The sequence below is a fragment of the Sebastes fasciatus genome, chromosome 8 (assembly GCF_043250625.1).
Source record: "Sebastes fasciatus isolate fSebFas1 chromosome 8, fSebFas1.pri, whole genome shotgun sequence".
NCBI classification, from domain to species: Eukaryota; Metazoa; Chordata; class Actinopteri; order Perciformes; family Sebastidae; genus Sebastes; species Sebastes fasciatus.
In genome coordinates this window covers 16,916,096-16,937,923 of record NC_133802.1, presented here as the reverse complement: position 1 = coordinate 16,937,923, position 21,828 = coordinate 16,916,096, and the positions used below count along the sequence as shown (strand labels likewise).

The following is a 21,828-nucleotide window of genomic DNA, read 5'->3' as shown; positions in this document are numbered from 1 at the left end:
CTCTTTGATGTTTTCACTCTCTGTGTGAAATCTCTGTAGATCCTGTCGTCTCTTGCTGTGCGACACCGACATAAACACAAAAAGTCCGAGCCACGAGCAGGCTGTCTGAGGAGCCTGGATGTTTTAGTAGCGCTCTCAGGGAGACTGCACGTACTGCTACTACTCCTGTTCCCTCATCGACTCTCTCTACCCTCCACCACGCTGCCTCTCTCTCCTCCTCCTCCTCCTCCTCTTTCCTCCTCCCCTCTTCCTCCTCTTCCTCCTCCCCTCACCCTCTACAAACGCACTGTCGCTGCCCCCGAAAAAAGGGCTCCCCCTGTCCTGTGCTCTCCCCGTCCTGATCCCCGCACCATTCAGAGCAGCGGACTAAACAATGCCTCCGCCGCCGCCGCTCTGAAAGAAAACCCAGGAGCAGTTCTCAGCCGGCAATAATGCTGCCCAACTGTCACCATGGAAACTAATGACGGGCCCGCTGGAGGGAGGAGGGAAAAAAAGGGGAGATGGAGCGGGAGGGGAGAGTTAAGTGAGAGAGAGAGAGAAGAGTGGAGGAGGGAGAGAGGAAAAGAAGTGGCTGAATGAAAGATGGGGGAAGTGTGTGTAAGTATCAGAGGGTGTGCCTGCGCAGTTGTTGCATGAGTGTGTGTGTGTGTGTGAGGATATGAGTGAACTGGAGAGGAGGAGGGAGGGGAATTCTTCAGGTATTCTTGGAGGTGGAGAGGCCCTTTTAAGCCTGCAACTAATTATTCTCATTACCTATTAATTGCTTAGTCTATAAAACACGAGGAATTAGTGAACATTTCCAGCCAACGGTCCAAACACTGAAGCTATTTAATTTACAATAATGTAAAACACAGAAAGGGCAGCAAATTCTCACATTTAAGAAGCTGAAACTTGCAAATGTTAAGTATTTTTTTCAAGTCAGTTAATCAACTAACCTGTGGAAAGTAGTTCTCTAGAACTTTCCCGTAAATAATTTGGATTTCAAATGCGTAAATGATTATGTAAAACAGAGAAAAGCAACGCTTGATGGATTGCTCAAATGATTATCCGATTTACCAAAATTGTTGTTGAAATATTCTTCTGTCAACTGACTAATCGAACGATCATTTAACCACCAGTTCTTCCCTTAAAATAATTTGTGTTTCTGATGTGTAAATAATAAATGTTGTTATATCCCTCGGGGAGCCACTTTACCACGAGTCTCCGGGGAGTACATCCGTGTCTCTGTGCGACTTCCCCCCACAGACATGTGGATCACAAAAGCTGCCAGGATGACGCGCCCAAGCTGCTCCAACCCTCTTCATATGCACATATAATTACAACAACCCCCCCTCTCCATATCTCCCCGTGTACCCCCTTCTTCCCACTCAATAGTTGGAGTGACATCGGCCTGAAAGACAGGCTGACATTGCCCGACACCGGCTCTGAACCCACAGACGAATGTCACTGATAACCATGGAAACACTGCTGGAATATCCCCAGTTCCTAAACGATAACAGGGCTTTAAAGCTGGGTGTGAGGAGAGGAGCGGAAGAGAGGGAGAATGTAACGGGGGGGATGGGTGGCTGTGTTCGATTTAGATTCAGGAAACGCAGGAGCTTTTAAATTTGAGAGTGCTTGGAAGTGGGTTAAAACGGGCCCCGATTGATCCTCTTGTCCTCGTGTTAAAGCAGCGACAACATAACAACATCCACCTCCGGCAACTCATTGTAGGCCACCTCTGGCTGAACTGATGGAAATCCTCAACACAGTGAATTATGCATCGTACTGGACGGGGGGAACAGGTGCTGCTCTCCACGGCAATAAAGCTGGCTGCTCAACTCGGCAGAGGTGAAATATTCTCACGAGGGGAAGACGAGATAGAGAATCGGTGCTGCAGCCACCCTGGAGGGCAATCCAAGAAAAATGGGGGGAAAACCAATTTCAAATAAGAATAGGAGCCTCGCCTTTGTGGGTTATCTAATGAGGCATGGTGCTCGTGCCCCCTCTTTACACCAAAGGAGGAATGTGAGCTGCGGGTTGGGAGGAATGTTGAACCTCTCGCCATCTTGTTCATCACGTTTTAGCTCGTGTAAAGCAGAGATTGATGCTTTAAAAAAAGGCGCAGCTGGAAGTCTTTGATTTCCCGTATTATAGCCTGGAATAAGCCCGGAGATAGAGGTGCATTCACTGACGGCGACTAGACAGGAAACACGCTGGCCTGCATGGCACAGTTCTTCTGCCCTTCTGTCACCCTTTACCACTCTCACTAATTACAACAATGATCTCTTTCCATCTGTCCACAAAGAAGAAACTTGTGTTATTATTCTCAGTCCCTGTCACACACACAGACACGCCGCAATATTGACGACTAACACTAGTCTAAATCTTCCTCGCTCTACTAACCTAAGGAGGGCATCTGTCACACATCTGCCCGGTGGGATCACCAACTCCCTTCCATCCTGTCAGTTATACAGGGATGGAAAATACCACTCATTGCCTCATTTTTAACCTAAAAAAAGATGTTTCTTTCCATATTTAATGTGAAAAATAAAGGTCAGACAGTGAGGCCAACTAATCTTGTGCCATCCCGTCTGTCTACTGAATTTATGAAATTGAAGCATATGATGATGCGGTTCATCACCCACCACGCAACAAACAAAGAGACATGAACAACAATGCTGTCAATAATATGCAAAACACTGCATCAACGCTGTTTGAATGCTTGCCAAAGTTCTGTCAACCAGCTTTCAAAGGACTCTTGATCTAGTCCCAGCCTACTGCAGGGACACTGAGGACGTAGCCCAGTTAGAGTCAGAGGGGACTTGGTACAGAAATCTGCATAAATAAACAAGTCTTTTTTTAAATAACTCAGATCAATCAGCGAGCTGATGCCATGATGGCACCCTTGGTTTGGCTGCCTCGGCACGCACCCTTCGGATGAAAGCCGGAAGCAGGACACTGGGCTGTTGTCATGGAGACAATTCACATTCCACAGCATGTTGACCCAACTCCAGGATTTTTCCAAAAAGCCCTCACACAGAAAGACAACACAGGCATGCATGCATATGAATAATTCCACACACTCAGCGCTCTGGCTGACACACACACACACACACACACACACACACACTAGACAGATATACACAAGCTGTGAAAATGAATAACTTTTACATTCACACGCGTCTCTGAAGGTCCTGGAGTGCCAGCAAGACACAACATTCAGACAATCCTCCGCAGAAGACAGAGGTCGGTCGAGGAAGGACACACAGCCGAGGTCTTCCACTGTTACTGACACACATTCATGTTGACTCGGATCGGCTTTCTCCGAGGGGAATTGCACACCAATAGAGGGATCAATTAGAGCTTTCAGAATCGAATAAGGTTAGACTGTAGTTATGAATGAAGACGGGTGATCTCATGTGTCAGATTTAATTGGTATGCCTCTTATGTCCTTGAATAAAAGTATCTTTAATGGTCACTCCCAAACCTGCTCAAATATTGACCCTGACAGCCACCCTTACTTTAACTCCTCACACATTCAGCAGCTAAAAATCAAAGAGATGTTTAAAATCACTCTAACAAGCACACTGCCATCCTCAAAGCCTCTCTTTAAAGAAGAAGGCATTAATATTTCACCCAGAGGAGAATCTTTTAATTCATTATTAATATTTAAACCTGCTGGTGTGGAGAGGTCTTATCTGAATTACAAAGAGGCCGGAGCGTCTCATAATCCACGTATCTACTGTAGAAGCAATGCACTAGAGCTGCTGTCTCCCTCTGTTAGAGCAGAGCAGGCTGCTGGAGGTGAGATCTGGAAATTGTATTTCTATACTGGTCCCATGCTGTCTGAGGGTGTCTGGTGGCCCAGGGGCATGGTGGGGATGGAGGGTGCAGGGAAGAAATCAAAAGGAGAAAAGATAAACTTGAGGGGGGAGAAAATGAGCTACTTTGTCCTGAAAAAGCTAAACAAAGTCTAGGAGCTGAAGAAAGAGATCCTGAAAGGAAATACTACTTAAACTAAATACAAATTACAAATATTTTTTCTAATTTTTCTAAACTACTACTTTTACAAGGTAAATATTAATATCCACTTATAGTATATTTGCAGAACTGTTAGTAATCCAGGAATTGCATTAAAAATATTCAAATAAAAGAATATTTTTTTGTATATTTTTTAATGTAAATTAGGGCTGGGCGATATAGCCAAATTCTTCTATCACAATATAGTTAATTTCATATCTTGATAAAAATATATACTGTATCATAATACAGCATGTTTCCTGGTAATTCAATAAATAAAAAGTCTATGTGAAATAACCACATGGTAAAGATTATTTTTGTATAATCCTGTGTGAATTAAATAAATACTTGACAAATTAGAGGTACTGGGTATTTTTTCTCAATTTAAAAACTTGAGTGCAAAATGAACACAACAGTTTTAAGTGAAATTATAGAGAAAAGGCCAATATTGTGATAGAAACGATAAAGAAAAATATATACGACAGACATTTTTATATCGTTTTGACGATACAAATCTTCATATTGCCCAATCCTAATGCCAATCCTGGATTATATATGTATAAAAATAGATTTAAAAAGTAATAAAAAAGTATTGCATTTGGTTGAAACATCTCAATTTAATATAACCTCAATATAAATATAATATTGCTTTTCAGATATGAAATTACAGATTCCAAGAGAAAGGATTTAGTCCATATTGCCCAACCCACGCAGACACTTTGACTTTATTTGACTTGGTCACTATCCAGTCCAGTGGATCCTCTCATGGTGCACTATGAATTAAATCTTACTGGATGTAGTTGCCAAAAATAATACATGCTGACTGATGTCCAAGATTATCAGAGCAATATATTCTTATCTTATGTATCCTTCCTCCATCTGTCCAATGCACCAAACAAGGCATGTGGACATTTACACTGATCAGCCACAACATTATGACCACTGACAGGGGAAGTGAATAACATGGATTATCTCGTTACAATGGCACCTGGCAGTGGGTGGGATATATTAGGCGCATTTTGTCCTTGAAGTTGATGTGTTGGAAGCAGAAAAAAATGGGCAAGCGTAAGGATGTGAGCGACTTTGACCAGGGTCAAATTGTGATGGCTAGACTGCTGGGTTAGAGCATCTCCAGAACTGCAGCTAATGTTCCCGGTCTGCAGTGGTCAGGACCTACCAAAAGTCGTCCAAGGAAGGAAAACCAGTGAACCGGTGACAGGGTCAGACCCGAGGCTCATTGATGCACGTGGAGAGCGAAGGTTGGCCCGTGTTGCCCGATCCAATAGAAGAGCTACTGTAGCTCAAATTGCGGAAAAAGTTAATGCTGGTTCCGATAGAAAGGTGTCAGAACACACAGTGCATCACAGTTTATTGCGTATGGGGCTGCGTAGTCGCAGACCGGTCAGGGTGCCCATGCTGACCTGTGTCCACCGCCAAAAGCGCCTACAATGGGCACGTGAACATCAGAACTGGACCATGGAGCGATGGTAGAAGGTGGCCCGGTCTGATGAATCACGTTTTCTTTTACATCATGTGGATGGATGGAGTTTGAGGTGTTGACTTGGCCTCCAAATTCTCCAGATCTCAATCCAATCAAGCATCTGTGGGATGTGCTGGACAAACAAGTCCGATCCACGGAGGCCCCACCTCGCAACTTACAGGACTTAAAGGATCTGCTACTGACAGCTTGGTGCCAGATACCACTAGCGTACCTTCAGAGATCTAGTGGAGTCCATGCCTCGACAGGTTAGGGCTGTTTGGGCGACAAAAGGGGGACCTACTCAATATTAGGCAGGTGGTCATAATGTTATGGCTGATCGGTGTATATACACAACAGACAACTAAACAGATACTGATACTGTGGGTGCTGCTGGTGTTTATTGTGGCATCAAGATTAAAACTTCTTCTTTGCTTTAATTCATTACCTCCTAGGGAGTGGCTTTGCTGATGTGTGGAATAATTATAATATAATAAGGGGGTCTCAAACATCATTATGGTATAATATGTTTTTCACACTGCAGCATCTATTAAGCCAGAGGGGAAGGTTTCAGAATGAAACTAACCAGCAGTCAGCATTTCAGTAATGATGCCCTCTGAGAAGATGAGCAGGGAGACAGTAAAGCAATATTAGATATTATAAACAGCAGACAATAAATACAGTGGACATGGTATTTGATTTGAATCCCTGTCTGGGGGTCAGATTATGAAAAAGCAAAGACTGGCTGGACAATGCAAAAATGATTATGACATTTCCAAAAAAAAAAATTTGGTTTTGGAGACTCAGATAGTAAAATTGTGTTTTACTATAGTTGTGTTTGATCAGCTTCAAAGCGCGACATTCTGCTTGTTGAACATCATTATGTGGCGTTGAACAAGGTGTGATTTGCTTTCAAATGACTTCCTGTTTATTCTCACTGTGTTACTATGTGGTTCTGTGGATGGTTTTTATGTCCTTGAGTTAGGTCTCGAAAGGTGTGATGGGAGTGAACATCCCCGTGATGGTTTGTAGCTATTAAAAGGTGTGACTGTGTGTATATATAATTGTGTGTGTGTGTGTGAACGCGCGTACACGAGTGTGTGTCCACCCACAGCGGGTCTGGTCATCTGATGAGCTGCGGGCTCATCTCTGCCTACAGCGCCCAGATGGCCTGTGATTATGCACGGCTCAGTGGAGATTACTGTGAGTGCAGCACAGATAGAAAGAGATACAGAGAGAGTAAAAATAAATAGTTCATATGAAGGAAAAAGTTGGCACGAAATTAAATGAAAATGTGAGGTATGTCGATGTGGAGGTCAAAGAAATAGAGCGCGGGTGATGATGCATCAGCATCGACAGAAGGCAAACATGCACAAACACCTCCTTCTGCACAGGAGCATAAAACATTTCAACTACATTTCCACTGCAACACCTGCGACCAAATACTATAAGCTCAGGTTTCATGCGTCATTCTTAAGAGGAAAAGGTGTGTAGGGGGTGGCAGGTGATGGATGGCGAAGGTCTGCATACATGTGTGTTTGAGTATCTGATGGGAATATCTCTAGCAAGGGACCCACACACACGAGGGCATTGGTCACCAGCAGCGATGTGACATGATGGCAAGTAAAGCACACCCAAAAGAGCAGCGTGAAAAATGATCAACGCTTCACTGAACCAGCATCATTTAACTCTCGATGTGTTCACTAGGAGAGCTTCCTCTGGAGGGAAATCTATAGAATCTGTTCAACAATGACATCTGGTTGAAGTTCACGTGCCTGTAGGCTAATTTGTACCTCCAGAAATACATTTTTACATAGAATACTGCTATCAACAACTTTTAAGCTACAGTCACCTCTAGACTGTTTCAACCATATACTGTATAGATGAAAGACAAGTCTCCACCTCCTCCCACTGTACTAAAGTGAAGCCAAAATGGAGGAGGTCGAAATTATGACCTATGTGGTCATATGGGGTGGCTGTAGCTTAGTTGGTCGAGCGGGTCGGCCTTTAACCAGTAGGTTGGCAGTTCGATCCCCGGCTCCTACTGTCCGCATATCAAAGTGTCCTTGAGCGAGACACTGAACCCCAGATTGCTCCCTCGGTGCTTTACAGCACTTTTTCATGTATGTACCTGTATGTATGTATTTGATGGTTTTAATAAAGTTTCAGTTAACTTGTTGCAGCCAGCCACCAGGGAACGATCAAGATATTTTGACGTCACTTTAGATAGCCTTCATGTCGTCCATCTTTACATACAGTATATGGTTTCAACAAAATTGCATTGCTAGGCAACAGCTTGGGTCCATGTTTACTTCCTGTTAGCTGATGAGGAAATGAAGTGGGACACATTTGGAATATTTACACCTGTGAAACGGTCTATAGAGGAGCAGCTGCAGACAGTGACATGCGTGTGATTTAAACACTAGAAAAACAGTGAGAGCGATGGCAGAATGTAAAACATCCAAAGCTTCCAGCTGTGAATGAGGCAACGCATTCATGCTTCCGACAGTTTGGCTATTCGGCTATCACAAACAGTGAAACCGAGAGTGGCACTCTCCTATTTCTCACACTGGATAAGAAACAACAATGATGCAATCCTTCACGAAGAGTCATTTAGAGAAGCAACAAGCCCACAAGCTACTTATTGTAATAGGGCTGAAGCTTGTTGTGGTTATGAGTGCTTTACCTATAAGTGTGTTGCTGGCATACTCTCCCAGCTGTCAGATAGATTAGAGGAGGATGACGCGCATCTAGATGTTTTGTTTTTCTTTATCACTTACTGAATGCAAACAGACAGCAGCAGAGTCATGCAGCGGAAAGCCAGCGTGTGTGTGTGTGTGTGTGTGTGTGTCCTAGCTTAATGAGACTCATCATTCAGCTTTGAAGAGCTGCAAAGTGATAGATGGCAGTTTAACAACCTGCAATATGAGCATTTCATATTTCAAGGATGTTTCTGGAAGGAACAATTCAGCTTCAGGCATCAGCAGACGAGGAGCAAGCTTTTCGGGGAATCAGCTGACGCAAACGCACATACACAGACACACACGCGCACACACACATGCACTAAAAACACAGCTGCCAAGCAGCCTGAGGCAGTTTGTTGTATTATTACGTTTTGACCTTTCAGGATCGATGTAAATCTAATGAAGTGCTTATTAGTGAATTAGGGCCTCGACGAGAGAATGCTGAAAGCCCGAAATAACTGTTTGAGGAAGATAATCCACAACGGGCCACCACGGGAACAGGATCCATCTGTGTGGATGTAGCTCTCATCTCCTCATTAGGCGCAGGGTGTTATGGCTGTCCTGTGATGAGAGCTGATGCTGGTGCAAGGCATGCCGGGAGAGGGCGGGAGTTCAAATCCCTGGGTGACGGTTTAAAACAAAGGGAGGATAGGTGTAGCACCTTAACATCAGGAGGGAGAAATTCTCAACTATACTGTCGAAAGTCATCTTATCGTGTCGTTTTCCCCTGCAGCTATTAAAGCGGTAAGTCCAGATCTCGCTCCCATGAAACGGTGCTATCTGGTTTCACAAAGTCATTACAGAGGCAGAGCAGTATAGCATGATAAATTGCTGACAGGCAGCGCAGACTATAATAGGAGAAAGGAGAGGAGACAGTGGAGAGAGTCGGCCTGCTGTTGCCAGGGTGACCTTCAGTTTGAAGCACCTCCATGTCACCCAGAATGAGAGCAGCTCGGCCACTGAGCTCCGGATGTGAATGGAGCACGGAGAGAGTGAGACAGCGAGCCAGCACGGAGAGTGGTAATGATGACCAGAGCACAAAAGCTGTTGTCAAAGACCTTTTAAAAAGGTACTATATGTGACAATTTACATGTATTAATTGCTTTGTATTGCCATTGTGTGAACAGATTGTAATGTAGGCCTAACTTAGAAACCGAGACCTTCCACGACCTTTGCGGTTGCCTATAGCAGCCTGTAGTTTGAGTTCTATGTAAAGGACTCCGGACGGTTTTGCTTTGTAACATTAGCTGATGAAGTAATTTGCAAATGGCAAGCTAGTTAGTATTATGGAGATTACAGATAGTAACGTTTTTCTATGATATATGATTGTACAGGATGATCACTCACACCTACAGTGGGCGAGCAACAACAGGATTCTCTGAAAGTTACATATAGTTAAGAATATGGGTATAAAAGAAGAATCTTTTTGGCTTGTGACCCTTTAAAACAAAGCAATGTCTACTTGTGACCTCTCACTTGTTGCATATCTCCAAAGAGCAATTTGTTTTCTTAGGCCTGAAGAGGTTAAATCATCCAGTAACTCACAAGAAAAAGAAAAATAAACATAATTTTGTGTTGCAGAAACATTTTTTATCTGCTTTCCTCTCTTGAAATCATCTCACGACCCCTCACATTTAATTAGCGACCCCTTGTTGGGGACGCGACCCCCAGATTGGGAACCCATGCTGTAAACTAAACCCCTGCTGTAAAAAGTCTTAAGTGAATATTTGCTAAAATCCATCCTAAAGAGAAGAAGGTCATAGTCTCCTGTCTCTCGTTTCAACTGCTGGGTGAAATAAGGAACTTAACAGGAATAACGTAACAGTGCCATCTAGTGGTACAATAACTGTTGCACACTCAGCAAAGCATCAGTACAGTACAGAGATTTCTTTGGGAAAACATGGTGAATAAAATCACTGTTTGTGACATTATAACTATCTAAATAAATAAAAAGGTTCAGACAGTGTAAGACAAGCTGTTTCTTCTGCTTTATATCACGAGTCAGCATTTTATGGATGACCGTAAAACGAGCTGAGATTTATAGAGCGACAGGATTACTCTGAAAGCAGCCGGGTTTAGTCAGGGCAGTTAAATCTACATGGGATATGAATTATAACACAAAGCTTTTCAACTGACAGCAGCATCTCTCCTCATCGAAACACCAAATGACTGTATTAATACCATACGCTTGTTCAGGAAGAAACAACACTCAGAGCAGTGTGAGGACTGTTGATATCCAATACAGAAAGGCTGCAAACAATACATCTTTCACTCTCCGGCGATGCCTTATAATGCACTAAATGAGAGCCCTGTTCAAACAGTGGCGCCGTTTAAAAAGGAGCTAATCTGTGTCAGGCTAAGAGACTGGTGGTGGTGGAAAGAGAAGAGGAGAATAGAGCGAGGAAAAGTTTCCTGCTGACCGACATAGTCTGCGTGTGTGTAACTCACCATGAAGTGTGAAGTGTTTTTAAAAAAGAATGTCAGAAATGTTAAGCAGGTCGTGCAAGTGTCGGGTTTCGGTAGCAAAAGCTAGTGCTCTGTCCGATTTATTCTGTAACAATAATACACAACGGGCTTAAAAGGGAGGAAGAGGAAAGGGAGAGACAATGGTTAATGACAACAGAAGGGCAGAGCAAAGGGGGTGGTAGTGGTGGTGGTGGGGGGCACCCAGGGGAGAATTCAACACAGACCGCCTTTGTTGGGCTGCAATCAGCCAGACTAGGAAGATGTTTACAACATGGTTTATGGCCACGTCAGGTGAGTGAGTGTGAATGGTGGAGTTTGTGTGTGTGGTAATAGGGGAGTGGGCTAAACTTAGCTGTAAGATATCCAGGATGAAAAGTGACATACAAGACATGTAGTTTACATTACTGCTGACCATCTTCTGCAGCATATCATATCAGGTTTTAAATTGATTTCCGCACCTTCCAGGAAGCCACGGGTTTCATTTCACTGAGGTATAAAAATCCCGTTCTGGATATTTGAGACGGGTAATTGATTGAATTGTCGTAGTTGTATGATCAGCATGATGTGGAAATGCAGCTGCAAGCAGGCACTATTTTAATAAAATCATTATGGGACGCTCTAACGTTTACAGTAATAGCTGACTGACAAACAAAAAAGTAACCAAACTCACCCTATCCTTTCAACCACTTCAGTGTTTGGTTATTGGTTAATACTGAACTTCTCAGCAGCTGACTCTCAAAACCCCAGATGAGCGTCCTTGAGAGCACGAACGTAGGGAGTTACTGCTCATAAACAGAATGACGCATACGATAATGTGACCTTGAGAAAAATAATAAGCTGTTTCTGTACGTTTTTTATACCACAGAGAAATCTATGGCAACCGATTTCTGCCTGGAAGATAATAAATAATACATCTAAAAACGTACTATATACTTTGGGGAAATGGTCAACACTAGAGCCCAATCATTACTGGATTTATATCAGTATTTGACCATTCAAACCTGATGAGGATCCCTTAAGTATGTTTTTTTTCCTATATTATTTCTTATTGTTAACAAATCGCATGAAAAGGCCAAAACCAACAATGCATCAGTCCATCTCTCAATTATTTCTTACTTTCCCAGCTTGTCTTTGGCGCCCGGCCCAAGACAGTTTGATCCTACAGAGAATGCACATCTTTAAAAACGTGTCATGAATATATGACCTGTAGATTTTAGCAAACGTTACTTAAACAGGGGAAACTAGTGTATTTATTGGGGACTATTTTCAGCGGCAGATTTGGCGCACGAGACAGTATTTACAGCAGCAGGACGCTTTAAGTGGAACTGACTCAGAACAAACTACAGTAGAGCTGCAACATTTAATCCATTAATCGAATAGTTGTCAACTATTTAATTAATCAGCAACTATTGATCAATTAATCGGTTTGAGTCTTCTTTTTTAAAGTCAAAATTTTATGATTACAGCTTCTTAAAGATGAATATTTTCTGGATTATTTACTCTTCTATGACAGCAAACTGATTATACTTGAGTTGTGGACAAAACAAGACATTTGAGGATGTCATCTTGGGCTTTGGGAAACACTGAACATAATTTTTCACCATTTTCTGACATTTTATAGACCAAACAACTAATCGATAAATCAACTATGAAAATAATCGTTAGATTAATCGACTATGAAAATAATCGTTAGATGCAGCCCTAAACTACAGTGCCGAGGAACATGTCACCCAGTAAGATGGTGTGGCTCATTGATGTTTTTAATAGTTTTTGGACAACAATGAAGGTCTGTGGCACAGGGGAATGAGCTATATTAGGGTTTGGATACACAGACAATACTTGTTAGAACAATACATTCATAGTTGGCTTTGTTATTTTCCACAGGAAAAATATAGAATATCACCACATTCAGGATTTAGTGTCGCCATTAAAGCTGCTCACGATCTAACCTAGAGGTGACCTCCACCTGGCTCTATCTCTCTCTCTCTTTGTCTCCCCCTCCTCTTCCTCTTCCTCCCTCCTTTCCAGATCCCCCTGCCTCACCCCAGTGTGTACAGGAAGCCCCGATTCCAGCGAGCCTGCTCTTCTGATGATCAGAGAGGAAAAACACAATGCCTTCAGTGTGCTAGAAAGGAGCTCTACTCATAAAATGCACACACACACACACACACACACACACACACACACACACACACACACACACACACACACACACACACACACACACACACACACACACACACACACACACACACACACACACACACACACACACACACACACACACAGAGAGAGAGAGAGAGAGAGAAATAGAATGGAACATGCTTTTACTATTAAGACTCTGTGTGTGTGTGTTTTTTTTTTTTTTTCTTTCCATATGACTTTCCCAGGAAAATCCCCCTCATCAGGGTAGGTCCGATCCAGACAGACAGCAGACTGGAGAAGAGACACACAGACAGACAGGCAGACACACAGACAGACAGACACAGAGGGCTGTGCAGAAACTGACCTTCCCGTCCTGTGACACAGACACAGACAAAGACTTTTAGGCTTCTGAACTGGGCCCTTTCTTTGTCCTGTTTACTAGATTTCTAAGCAAAAATTGCTGATTACAGATATATTTTTTTCCCATTTTTAGACTAAGTCAACGATCCGATGAGCTCTCCCACTCTCTCACAAGCTTAAACGTTCTCCAGGCTGGCATCTGGCTCACACACAACAGCTCTATGTAGACGACCGACCGGTCCGGGATGAGATTCATTTAGTCTCTGGGGTAATGCTCAACATCTAACATGTCACTCTTTTATTGGGTGACACCAAGTGATTCTGTTCATTTCTAGAAGGCCCCAACAGTTGGTACCATTTAGGAAAACTAGGTCACTTCCGCCTTGTGCGCCTGTGTGTGTGTGTGCATGTGTGTGCATGTGTGTGTCGGCCAGACCCTACTGTAAGCCAAGAGACCTCCAGTATAAACATATTGTGCAGGAAGGAGCGCGACTCCTGAACAGAAACATCCTAATACCAAACAATATTTGACTCATAACTAGTGCTACCTTCACTCTTATTAATCTGTAAAAACACTGTTGGTGTGATCTTTTCATGTGGCTTCTGATATAGACAACACTTCAGCTCTCAGCTCTAAAAACTGCTTTGTCACAGGCGCCAAAGTTTAGACTTCTGCTAAAAAATGAAGAAGTCTGTCGTTTATAGTGTTGTCACAATACTGGTATTTCTTACTTTGATAAAATAACTTGAAAAATATCAATATTCAATACCATTTTCGACCATTTTTAATTGACACACTTTGAGGGCATACAACTTTAGATTTTTATTAAAAGATAAAAGGTGATGTGCGTGTCAACTCGCTGTCAGAGACGAGAGAGAGAGCAGAAAGCGCAGCTGTACCCGTGTATCGATACTGCAGAAAATGAGCGTTAAAACCGTTTCAAATATTCAGTATTGATATGTATCGATACTCAACATAATACTGTATTGATATTTTTGAAAACACTGGTTGTTTAAAAGGCCAATTTGTTTGTTGCTTCAAACTAGGGCTGTCACAATATCAGATTTTCACTACACGATTATCGTGGCCAAAAGAATTCACCATAACAATATTATTGTTATATCTATAGATAATCTATAGTCATCTTTAACTTTGTTTATTGTGCGTTTTGTCTCTTTTTTTGGCAGACAAATCACATTCAAAATCTGAGTGTAGGGGGGTGGAGAGAGAGTCTATAACCATAACTGTATATATAAAAAAATATTTAAGAGGTGCTGGATTATTTACACAATATTATCACATGTGTATTGTTAAAATGATATCATTTTTTAAATATCACGGTTATCGTCAATACCGCTATATCATGACACCCCTACTTCAAACACTACTACAAGGCTGCCTAACTGTGGCTACGATTATAATACAGATAATTTTTCTACGAACAGTGTTCATTATTTATTAAGTATAATATATATAAAAACACTTGTATCATCATATTGCTGTAGCTCCCAATCTGGGGGTCGGGACACTAAGGTGTCCCAAAATAAATCTAAGGAGCCCTAAGATCATTAAAGGTAGAACAAAACAAAGAAAAACTTTCTGTTACCAAAACTGTATTCATCTTTTTTTTTAACTTCAGGCCTTTTAAATCTTTCAAACGAAACAATCACTCTTTGGTTGAACTCATGTCCACACTACAACGTATGATGAGGGGGTCAGAAGCAGACATTTAACTTCACAGGTCATACGTCAAAGAGGTCAGGAACCACTGTTTATAGGCCATCTCCAACTAAAGAGGACAGGTGTGGTGAAAAGTACCGTCCTTGTTCCGATACTCTTTTCCAATTACTAATAGTACACAGAAATGAGTCAAGAACCTGTTAAGCAGGAGGGCCAATATAACTCCACAAGCTGTGTGGCTGCAACAGTAGCAACTCGTCCACCTCCACCAAAGTAATTATTGGTCGGCTGACACTCGTACAATTTTGTCGAGTCATCGATGAGTTTGTTTTATCATCAGATCTGTAAAACTGGAATGGACTGAAAAAAATAATCACACAAAAGCACCACTTTAAATCTTGTGTTTACCAGAGATGTGCTCATAAGTTTCTTGGAAATAAATCATATCATAAAGCATGAAAAAAAGCATTAAAAACAACTAATCAACTAAAGAAATCTTAGTCGACCTACCAAAATGACCAATTAGTTGACTAAGCGGGAGCAGCCCTACTAGTTTCTACTCCCACTCCTGCGTAAAGTCAGTTCTGGGCCACACCAGTCTAATGATGATAAACCAGCAGACCTAATAAAGTATCTTATCTTGTGCAAAGACAGACTTGTAGTAATTTAACACAAACACTCTAGAAACTTGACATGATAACAGACATTTACAGTCTATTGGAAAGCTCAAGCAAAGAGGAAGAGGAAACTTCCCAAAATGGCCTGACAGAAAAGGGGTCAATCAAATCAGAGGCCTCTTTTCTACACACACAAACTGCAGTGCCGTCTCAGCTGAAGCCTTTGGAACAGCAGGACCCACACACATGACCACCATTAGGAAAATCAATGTGACACTCAGGCTGGCCCTGAAGCTCCTGAATGGGCCGGGAACTGAGTCATGCTGTCTCTCACACACAGAATAAGACACAGAGAAGTGTAGGGGATGTAAGGGAGATTGGGGCTTACAGGAATACACCAAGTTGTCGGGTGACTGGTCCGTTGGTCACCTTGAGAACTTCATTTAGAAACATTTTTGCCATTGTGATCTTTGTGACTCCGCTGTCTGCAACGCTGTCGGAGAAGAACGGAGTATTCAACATTTAACGAAATGCGCTTTCGCTCTAAGAAAGAGATGAAGACTCATATCTGTGTGTCATACGTACGGAGCTGGAGTTAAGACACCTTAAGCCTAGCTTAGCATAAGGATCCAAGCAGGGGGAAACAGTTTAGATCTGTCCAAAAGTGAAATCAAATCCAACACCTCTAAAGCTGTCTAATGCGTTGTATCTCATGTGTTTAATCTGGACACAAACAGATATGAAGCGTGAGAGGGAGGTGGTTGTGGGAGCTATTTCATGGCAAACAACAGTTTTCCCATCTGCTCAGTGCTTCTGTTAGGGCTGTACGATTTTAAGAAATTATCCAATTGTGATAATTGTAACTGATAACACAATAGCGATATGATTTTGCGATATTAGAGGGAATGATGATTTTTACATCATTATTCTCATTTTTATTAAAAAGCGATTTTTGCAGGGGTTTTGTACCAAACACAGATGTTTTCCTGAGTCTGTAGAATATGATATGTAGGCCAGGACATCTCTAAACATTTAAAATGACACACATTTCACCTTTTAACAAATACTGCACCTCCTGCGATTTGAAAATTGCAGTATAGGCCATATTGCGATTTCAATAAAATTTGGATTAATTGAGCAGATCTAGGTTCTGTGCAGCATCTCTGGCAGCAGTGTGTTGTTGTTTGGTCTCTGTATAGGCGACGGTACCACCTGCACACCATAGAAACCTCACTGTGACAACTACACTTCGGCATGCTGTGCACACAGTCACTGCACCTGGCTGTTGTTCTGCAAAGAAATGAGCTAATGTCTGTAAATAACCAGTAGGGTTGCATACAACCCAAAACAGCTAAGCACTGGTGATATTATAGGGAATGCACCGAGAGTGGAAAAATGTTCCTCTTCCATCCACCAACACATTTACTTCTTAAATGGAAAGGAAAACTACTTCCTACTCAAAATTGTTCATCTGTGTGCATTTTATAGATATAACAAAAAAGCTAAGCCACTATATTTCAATCACAACTCCTGTCTAATGATTTGGATTCAACTTTCTCCAGACATTGTACCACCTGGATGATTGAGATGGACCTTCAGAAACACATCTGGAGCAGCATAGGTCTGCAGTGCGCTTGGTGGATCCTGTTGGGTCTCAAAACTATGGTGTACGGTCATAGACCTGCTCTACATATAAAGCGTCTTGAGATAACTTCTGTTGTGATTTGACGCTATACAAAAATAAATTGATTTGATTTGATTTGATTTGATTTGATTGCATGGATAACTTCTGTGTTAACAGGTAAACTGAACAATGGAATGAGCCAATTTTCAAAGACTTGGCCGTCAACACAAGTTCACAAAACTGTGGGGGAGCAACAGCAGGGTCATCCGAGCTAAAAAAACAAGTGGGAACAAAGTGGGAGCTGGATAATATTCTCACCATCCTCCTCTCTGACTCCCGTGCTCTGTGTTTATCTAACACCGAGGGGAGATGTTTACATTAGCTTGGTTAAACACAGACGGGCCCAATAGCTTTTGTTAATAATAAATAACCTAAACAGCCAGCCAGGAAGGTCCACGCCAGAGCATCTAGCTGCTGCCACACGTGGACTTCCATTGTCCTGCATCTGTGAGAAGAGGTTAAGACATTCAGAAGATCGCGTACAGTAAAGAAGACAGAGAGTGAAGTCTGTCAGAAAAGTTTTACGGAGTTGGAAACATGTCTGAGGAATGAGGTGGAAGAAAACCGAGAGGCATGCCATCTATCCCACCGCGGTTTGTTTGTGATGTGGTTTATTTTAATAGATTCTCCGATGATCTGATGCGAGCAGCCTTCAACCCTTTTGACCCTCCCATCGTAAACACAAAAATAAGCATTAGAGAGTGCAACACAGGCTGGTTGGGTTCCCATGTGGAAGGAATAGAGTTGGGGGGAACTTCAGAGAAGAGAAAAAAATTAGATGTATTTCATTTGACGGCGGTTGCAGTGTGTGTGTGTGTGTGTGTGTGTGTTGGGGAGGGGGTTTAAGGCAGGCAGAGAGATTGATCGGGGACAGTGTGGGAGAGAAAGAGGGAACTGCAAAAAAAAACAAAAAACGAGCAAGGCCTTGGGAATGAGAGTGTGTGTGGGAGAGAAACGATGCTGGACTGCCGGAAAAAGAAAGTCAGCCAGGAGGACGGCAGATCGATTCCTCCCCTGAGCCTCACAACAAACACACTCTCCTTTTTCTCTCTCTCTGCATAGCTCACCTCTGCTGCTGCAGCCTGATATCATCCCATCAGCACTTCATCTCTATCACTATACAACCCTCCCCCTTTCTTTGTCTGCATGCTATAGCACTTTATTCCAAAGGCCTCTGTGTGAAAGATCTTGAGATTTAGCTGAATTTTCTATTGGAGTTTTGGTTCTCACAGTCACTCATTGTGGTTAAACTGATATAAGGAATATTAAGCCACATGCCCCAGATCTGTCATCTATAGGAGATCACGAACAATGATCTGGACACGGCGAATAATGAATTTGAAACGAAAGAAAAACAAAAAAAGTTCCCCCCCTCTTTTGTGATTGTGGTGGTATGGTATAGCAGAGATGCATCTTTCTCAGGGCCAAAAATATCTGCAAGTAATGCAGAGAGGAAACCACACACTGACACACACACTTCCTCAAAGACAGACAAAGCTGTCCTCATATACCAGTCAGATGGAGAGACAGACAATTTAAACACAAATCCTAATCTCATGAGCATCGAACACACTCTCTCCTCCACTCAAATACCACTCTACACTGTGACAGTGGAGCTGTTTGGCATATATATATATATATACAGACACTACAGTAAGGAGGAGGATGAATGACTCCTGTTCTACTCACCATTATCAACTCTAACATGCTCAATGTTTCATTCCTGGTCATATATATATTTGTATATATATATACTATACAGATAACTGTGTGTGTGCCAGTGTGAGGGGCCTCTGTCAGATTGAAAAATTATGGAGTAGCTTTTCAAAATCTATCAATAAACTGTTCATCTGTAAAATTAACATCTTCAAAAGTCGCTTAAAGGGTCATTTAATTGCTGTTTTGTAATTGCATTTCCCCCATGTTGTCCATGTATCTGTTTTATGTTTTTTGGGGGGTTTTTCCACTCACAATGTTGTTTGAAGAAGGCTTTATAGATATCTCAATCAATATCCTCCTCACAAACACTAACCATACACTTCCATGTAACACACACACACAAACACTTGTCTTTTTTGATATATTTACTGTATTGTTATTGTTGTTATTATATATATCTTGTCCTAATTGTTTGTTATCACTATTATGTAGTCATATTATTTCTTTATATTAATCTTGTCTCTATAGGTGGAGGCTTCAGATAAACCCAGTGGGGTTTTTGCCTCTTCCTGCACTTTATATCACTTATTTATTTTTTTGTTATGTTGTATAGTCTTAAATTGTGCAAAACAAATAAACAAAAATAAACAAATTGGGCCAATTGTGAGGTCCTTCTTCTCTCAGGGTTTTGGCACAGCTTTGCTCCTTATTCTTGCCATGTCAGCTCCCCAATAACACCATTAACTCCTGCTCCTCTCAGTGTGTCTCTGTGTTTTGTGAAGCAGCAAAACAACTCTTTTAGGTTGTTGTCTCTGAGAGTTGATGCAGGCCTGCAGCAGCTGCCCCGTTGACAGCTGGCAAAAGCATTTTGGAATTCAAATCCTGTGCGCAATGCGAGCCAAGAACAAGAGAAACAACTTCAAGAAAAACGCATTTTGTTTCTGTTTAAAAGAGGACAGAGAAGAAGAAGAGCAAAGCCTTTTATTTATAAGGTTAATTCACTCACCAGTAGCTGAAACCCCCTGCATCTTGCACAAAGTTCTTCTCCGGGCTTTCTCTGCTGGATCCCGTCTTTTTCTCGGAGGAACTGGCAACATCAGCGGCTCCAGATTACTAAACTCAGGAGGAACGCCTCCACTTCAGAGATCCTCTTTTCCTGTTTGTCGATAATAAAAAACAACACTATGAAACACTGCACGGTTTCCTAACGGACGCTGGAGACTTTAGGTCATTTTGTTAGTGCAGAATAAGAGCAGTGTAGTCCTCCATGTAGTCCCTTCTCCTCCCTCTCCTGAAACCAAACTCTCTCCTCTGAGCTGCTGGAGAGAAAAAAGAGAAAAAGAAAATGCGCGCTCCCGTACGAGGCGCGAGCACGACAACCCCATTCATTGAGTGCGAATACTAGTAGTATATATATATATATATATATATATATATATATATACTATTTTGAAAGATTGGAAAGAACAATAACCAAGTTTTCTTTTTTCAACATTATATTTATTGTTTTTTTGTTCATTTTGATACAACAGAACAAACATTCACAAACGTCCCCAATAATAACATTATATTATTATAATATTAGTATAAAATAAGCCAGTATAGATACAGGAAAAACATATTATATACAAAAAAATAGATATATAAGTAAAAAGAATATACACAAGTAAAATAATAATAAAATTAAATACAATTTAAAACAGTAAAATAAAATAAAAATCTATTTATATATCCTCCCCGAGTAAAAAAAAGTCTCTTCCAATTTTTTTTTGTGTGATTTCCTTCCTATTTAGGGTTAAAAGAAAATCTTATAATTTATACTTTTTAATTTTTATTTCTAATTTTGCAATATGTCCACTGTAGTGGACCACAGGACCATTTCAGTATGAAAAGACAGCCGAATTTAGAAGATACAAAAAATAATGGCTATAGAATGATATTAAACCAAGAGTACATTCAACTCGATTTAAAAAAAACACATGACATATCACTGGAAAGCCCATGATGTCCTGTTTACAATACCCCAGGGGTTGATAGAGTAGGTCAAAAGAGTAAGAGGATATGCACGTGGACAACATTTTCACTACATAGGACACATGTCAATGGGCTGGGTCTCAGGAGGATATACATATATATACTGTATACATATATACATACATACACATATACGCACACGCAGTACATACACATACAGACACACATATACATATAATCAATAAAAAAAAAAATCTGTGTACAATCCAGTCATCATCCTATTCTATCTCCCTATTCACAATCATCCCGCTCCAGCAATGATACAAATTACAAGCTATACCTTGGAGTGGTAGCACCAATCCTTATCTGATCACAGGGATCTACAGTCAGGCCGTTCATAAAATGTATGAAAGGTTTCCACATCATGTAAAAATCCTCAACTTTACCTCTTACTGTGAAAGTCAGTTTTTCTAATGCCAGACTAGAAGACATCTCTTTAATCCATTGACTAGAGTTCGTTCTCAGAATATCCTTCCATTTTAAAGCTATGACACGTTTGACTTGTAGCAAACAGAAATTAATCAGTTTACGTTTCCTTACATTTACAACAATAACCAAGTTAATGTTATCCTTTAACCCCCAACACTCCACTTTAAATTCCTTTCATAGATATTTTCTTTAATCCACCGTGTCTTCTTAAACTCTAGTTTTCTATCTTCAATAGTGCATTTTTCAGTCATGCCATGCCCATCGGCACAGAGGCATGTCATGAGCTGTCACGTGGAGTCATGAAAAGGATGAGGCCTATTTCAAGAGATAGCTGTGTGCTTTGAAAACTACACAGCATGCCTATTAGTGTGGAGAAGAAGAAGAAAAAAAAGAGCCAAACTGGCACACTGTGTTTCCATGTCACTGCTCATGGCTTTCTCCTCATCTTTTAATTGATTATCTTGAGTTTCCAGCCAGCTGAATAGATGCTGCCCGGCTCCCTCTGTGGATCATTGTACGGAGTAATAAGG

The 21,828-nt window shown here is 41.4% G+C and overlaps 1 protein-coding gene across 2 annotated transcripts in view; it reads right to left on the bottom strand.

The window, feature by feature from the left end:
• fgd (faciogenital dysplasia) overlaps window positions 1-20,147 on the bottom strand; it is a 64,576-nt gene extending 44,429 nt beyond the window's left edge. Inside the window, exon 1 of one of the 2 annotated variants that reach the window (XM_074643882.1) lies at window positions 19,842-20,147. In XM_074643882.1, coding sequence (XP_074499983.1) covers window positions 19,842-19,932 — 91 coding nt within the window. In that variant the 5' untranslated portion in view covers window positions 19,933-20,147. The remainder of the gene's footprint in view (window positions 1-19,841) is intronic. The other variant, XM_074643881.1, reaches the window with a different exon arrangement.
• Between the last annotated feature and the right edge of the window lie 1,681 nt (window positions 20,148-21,828).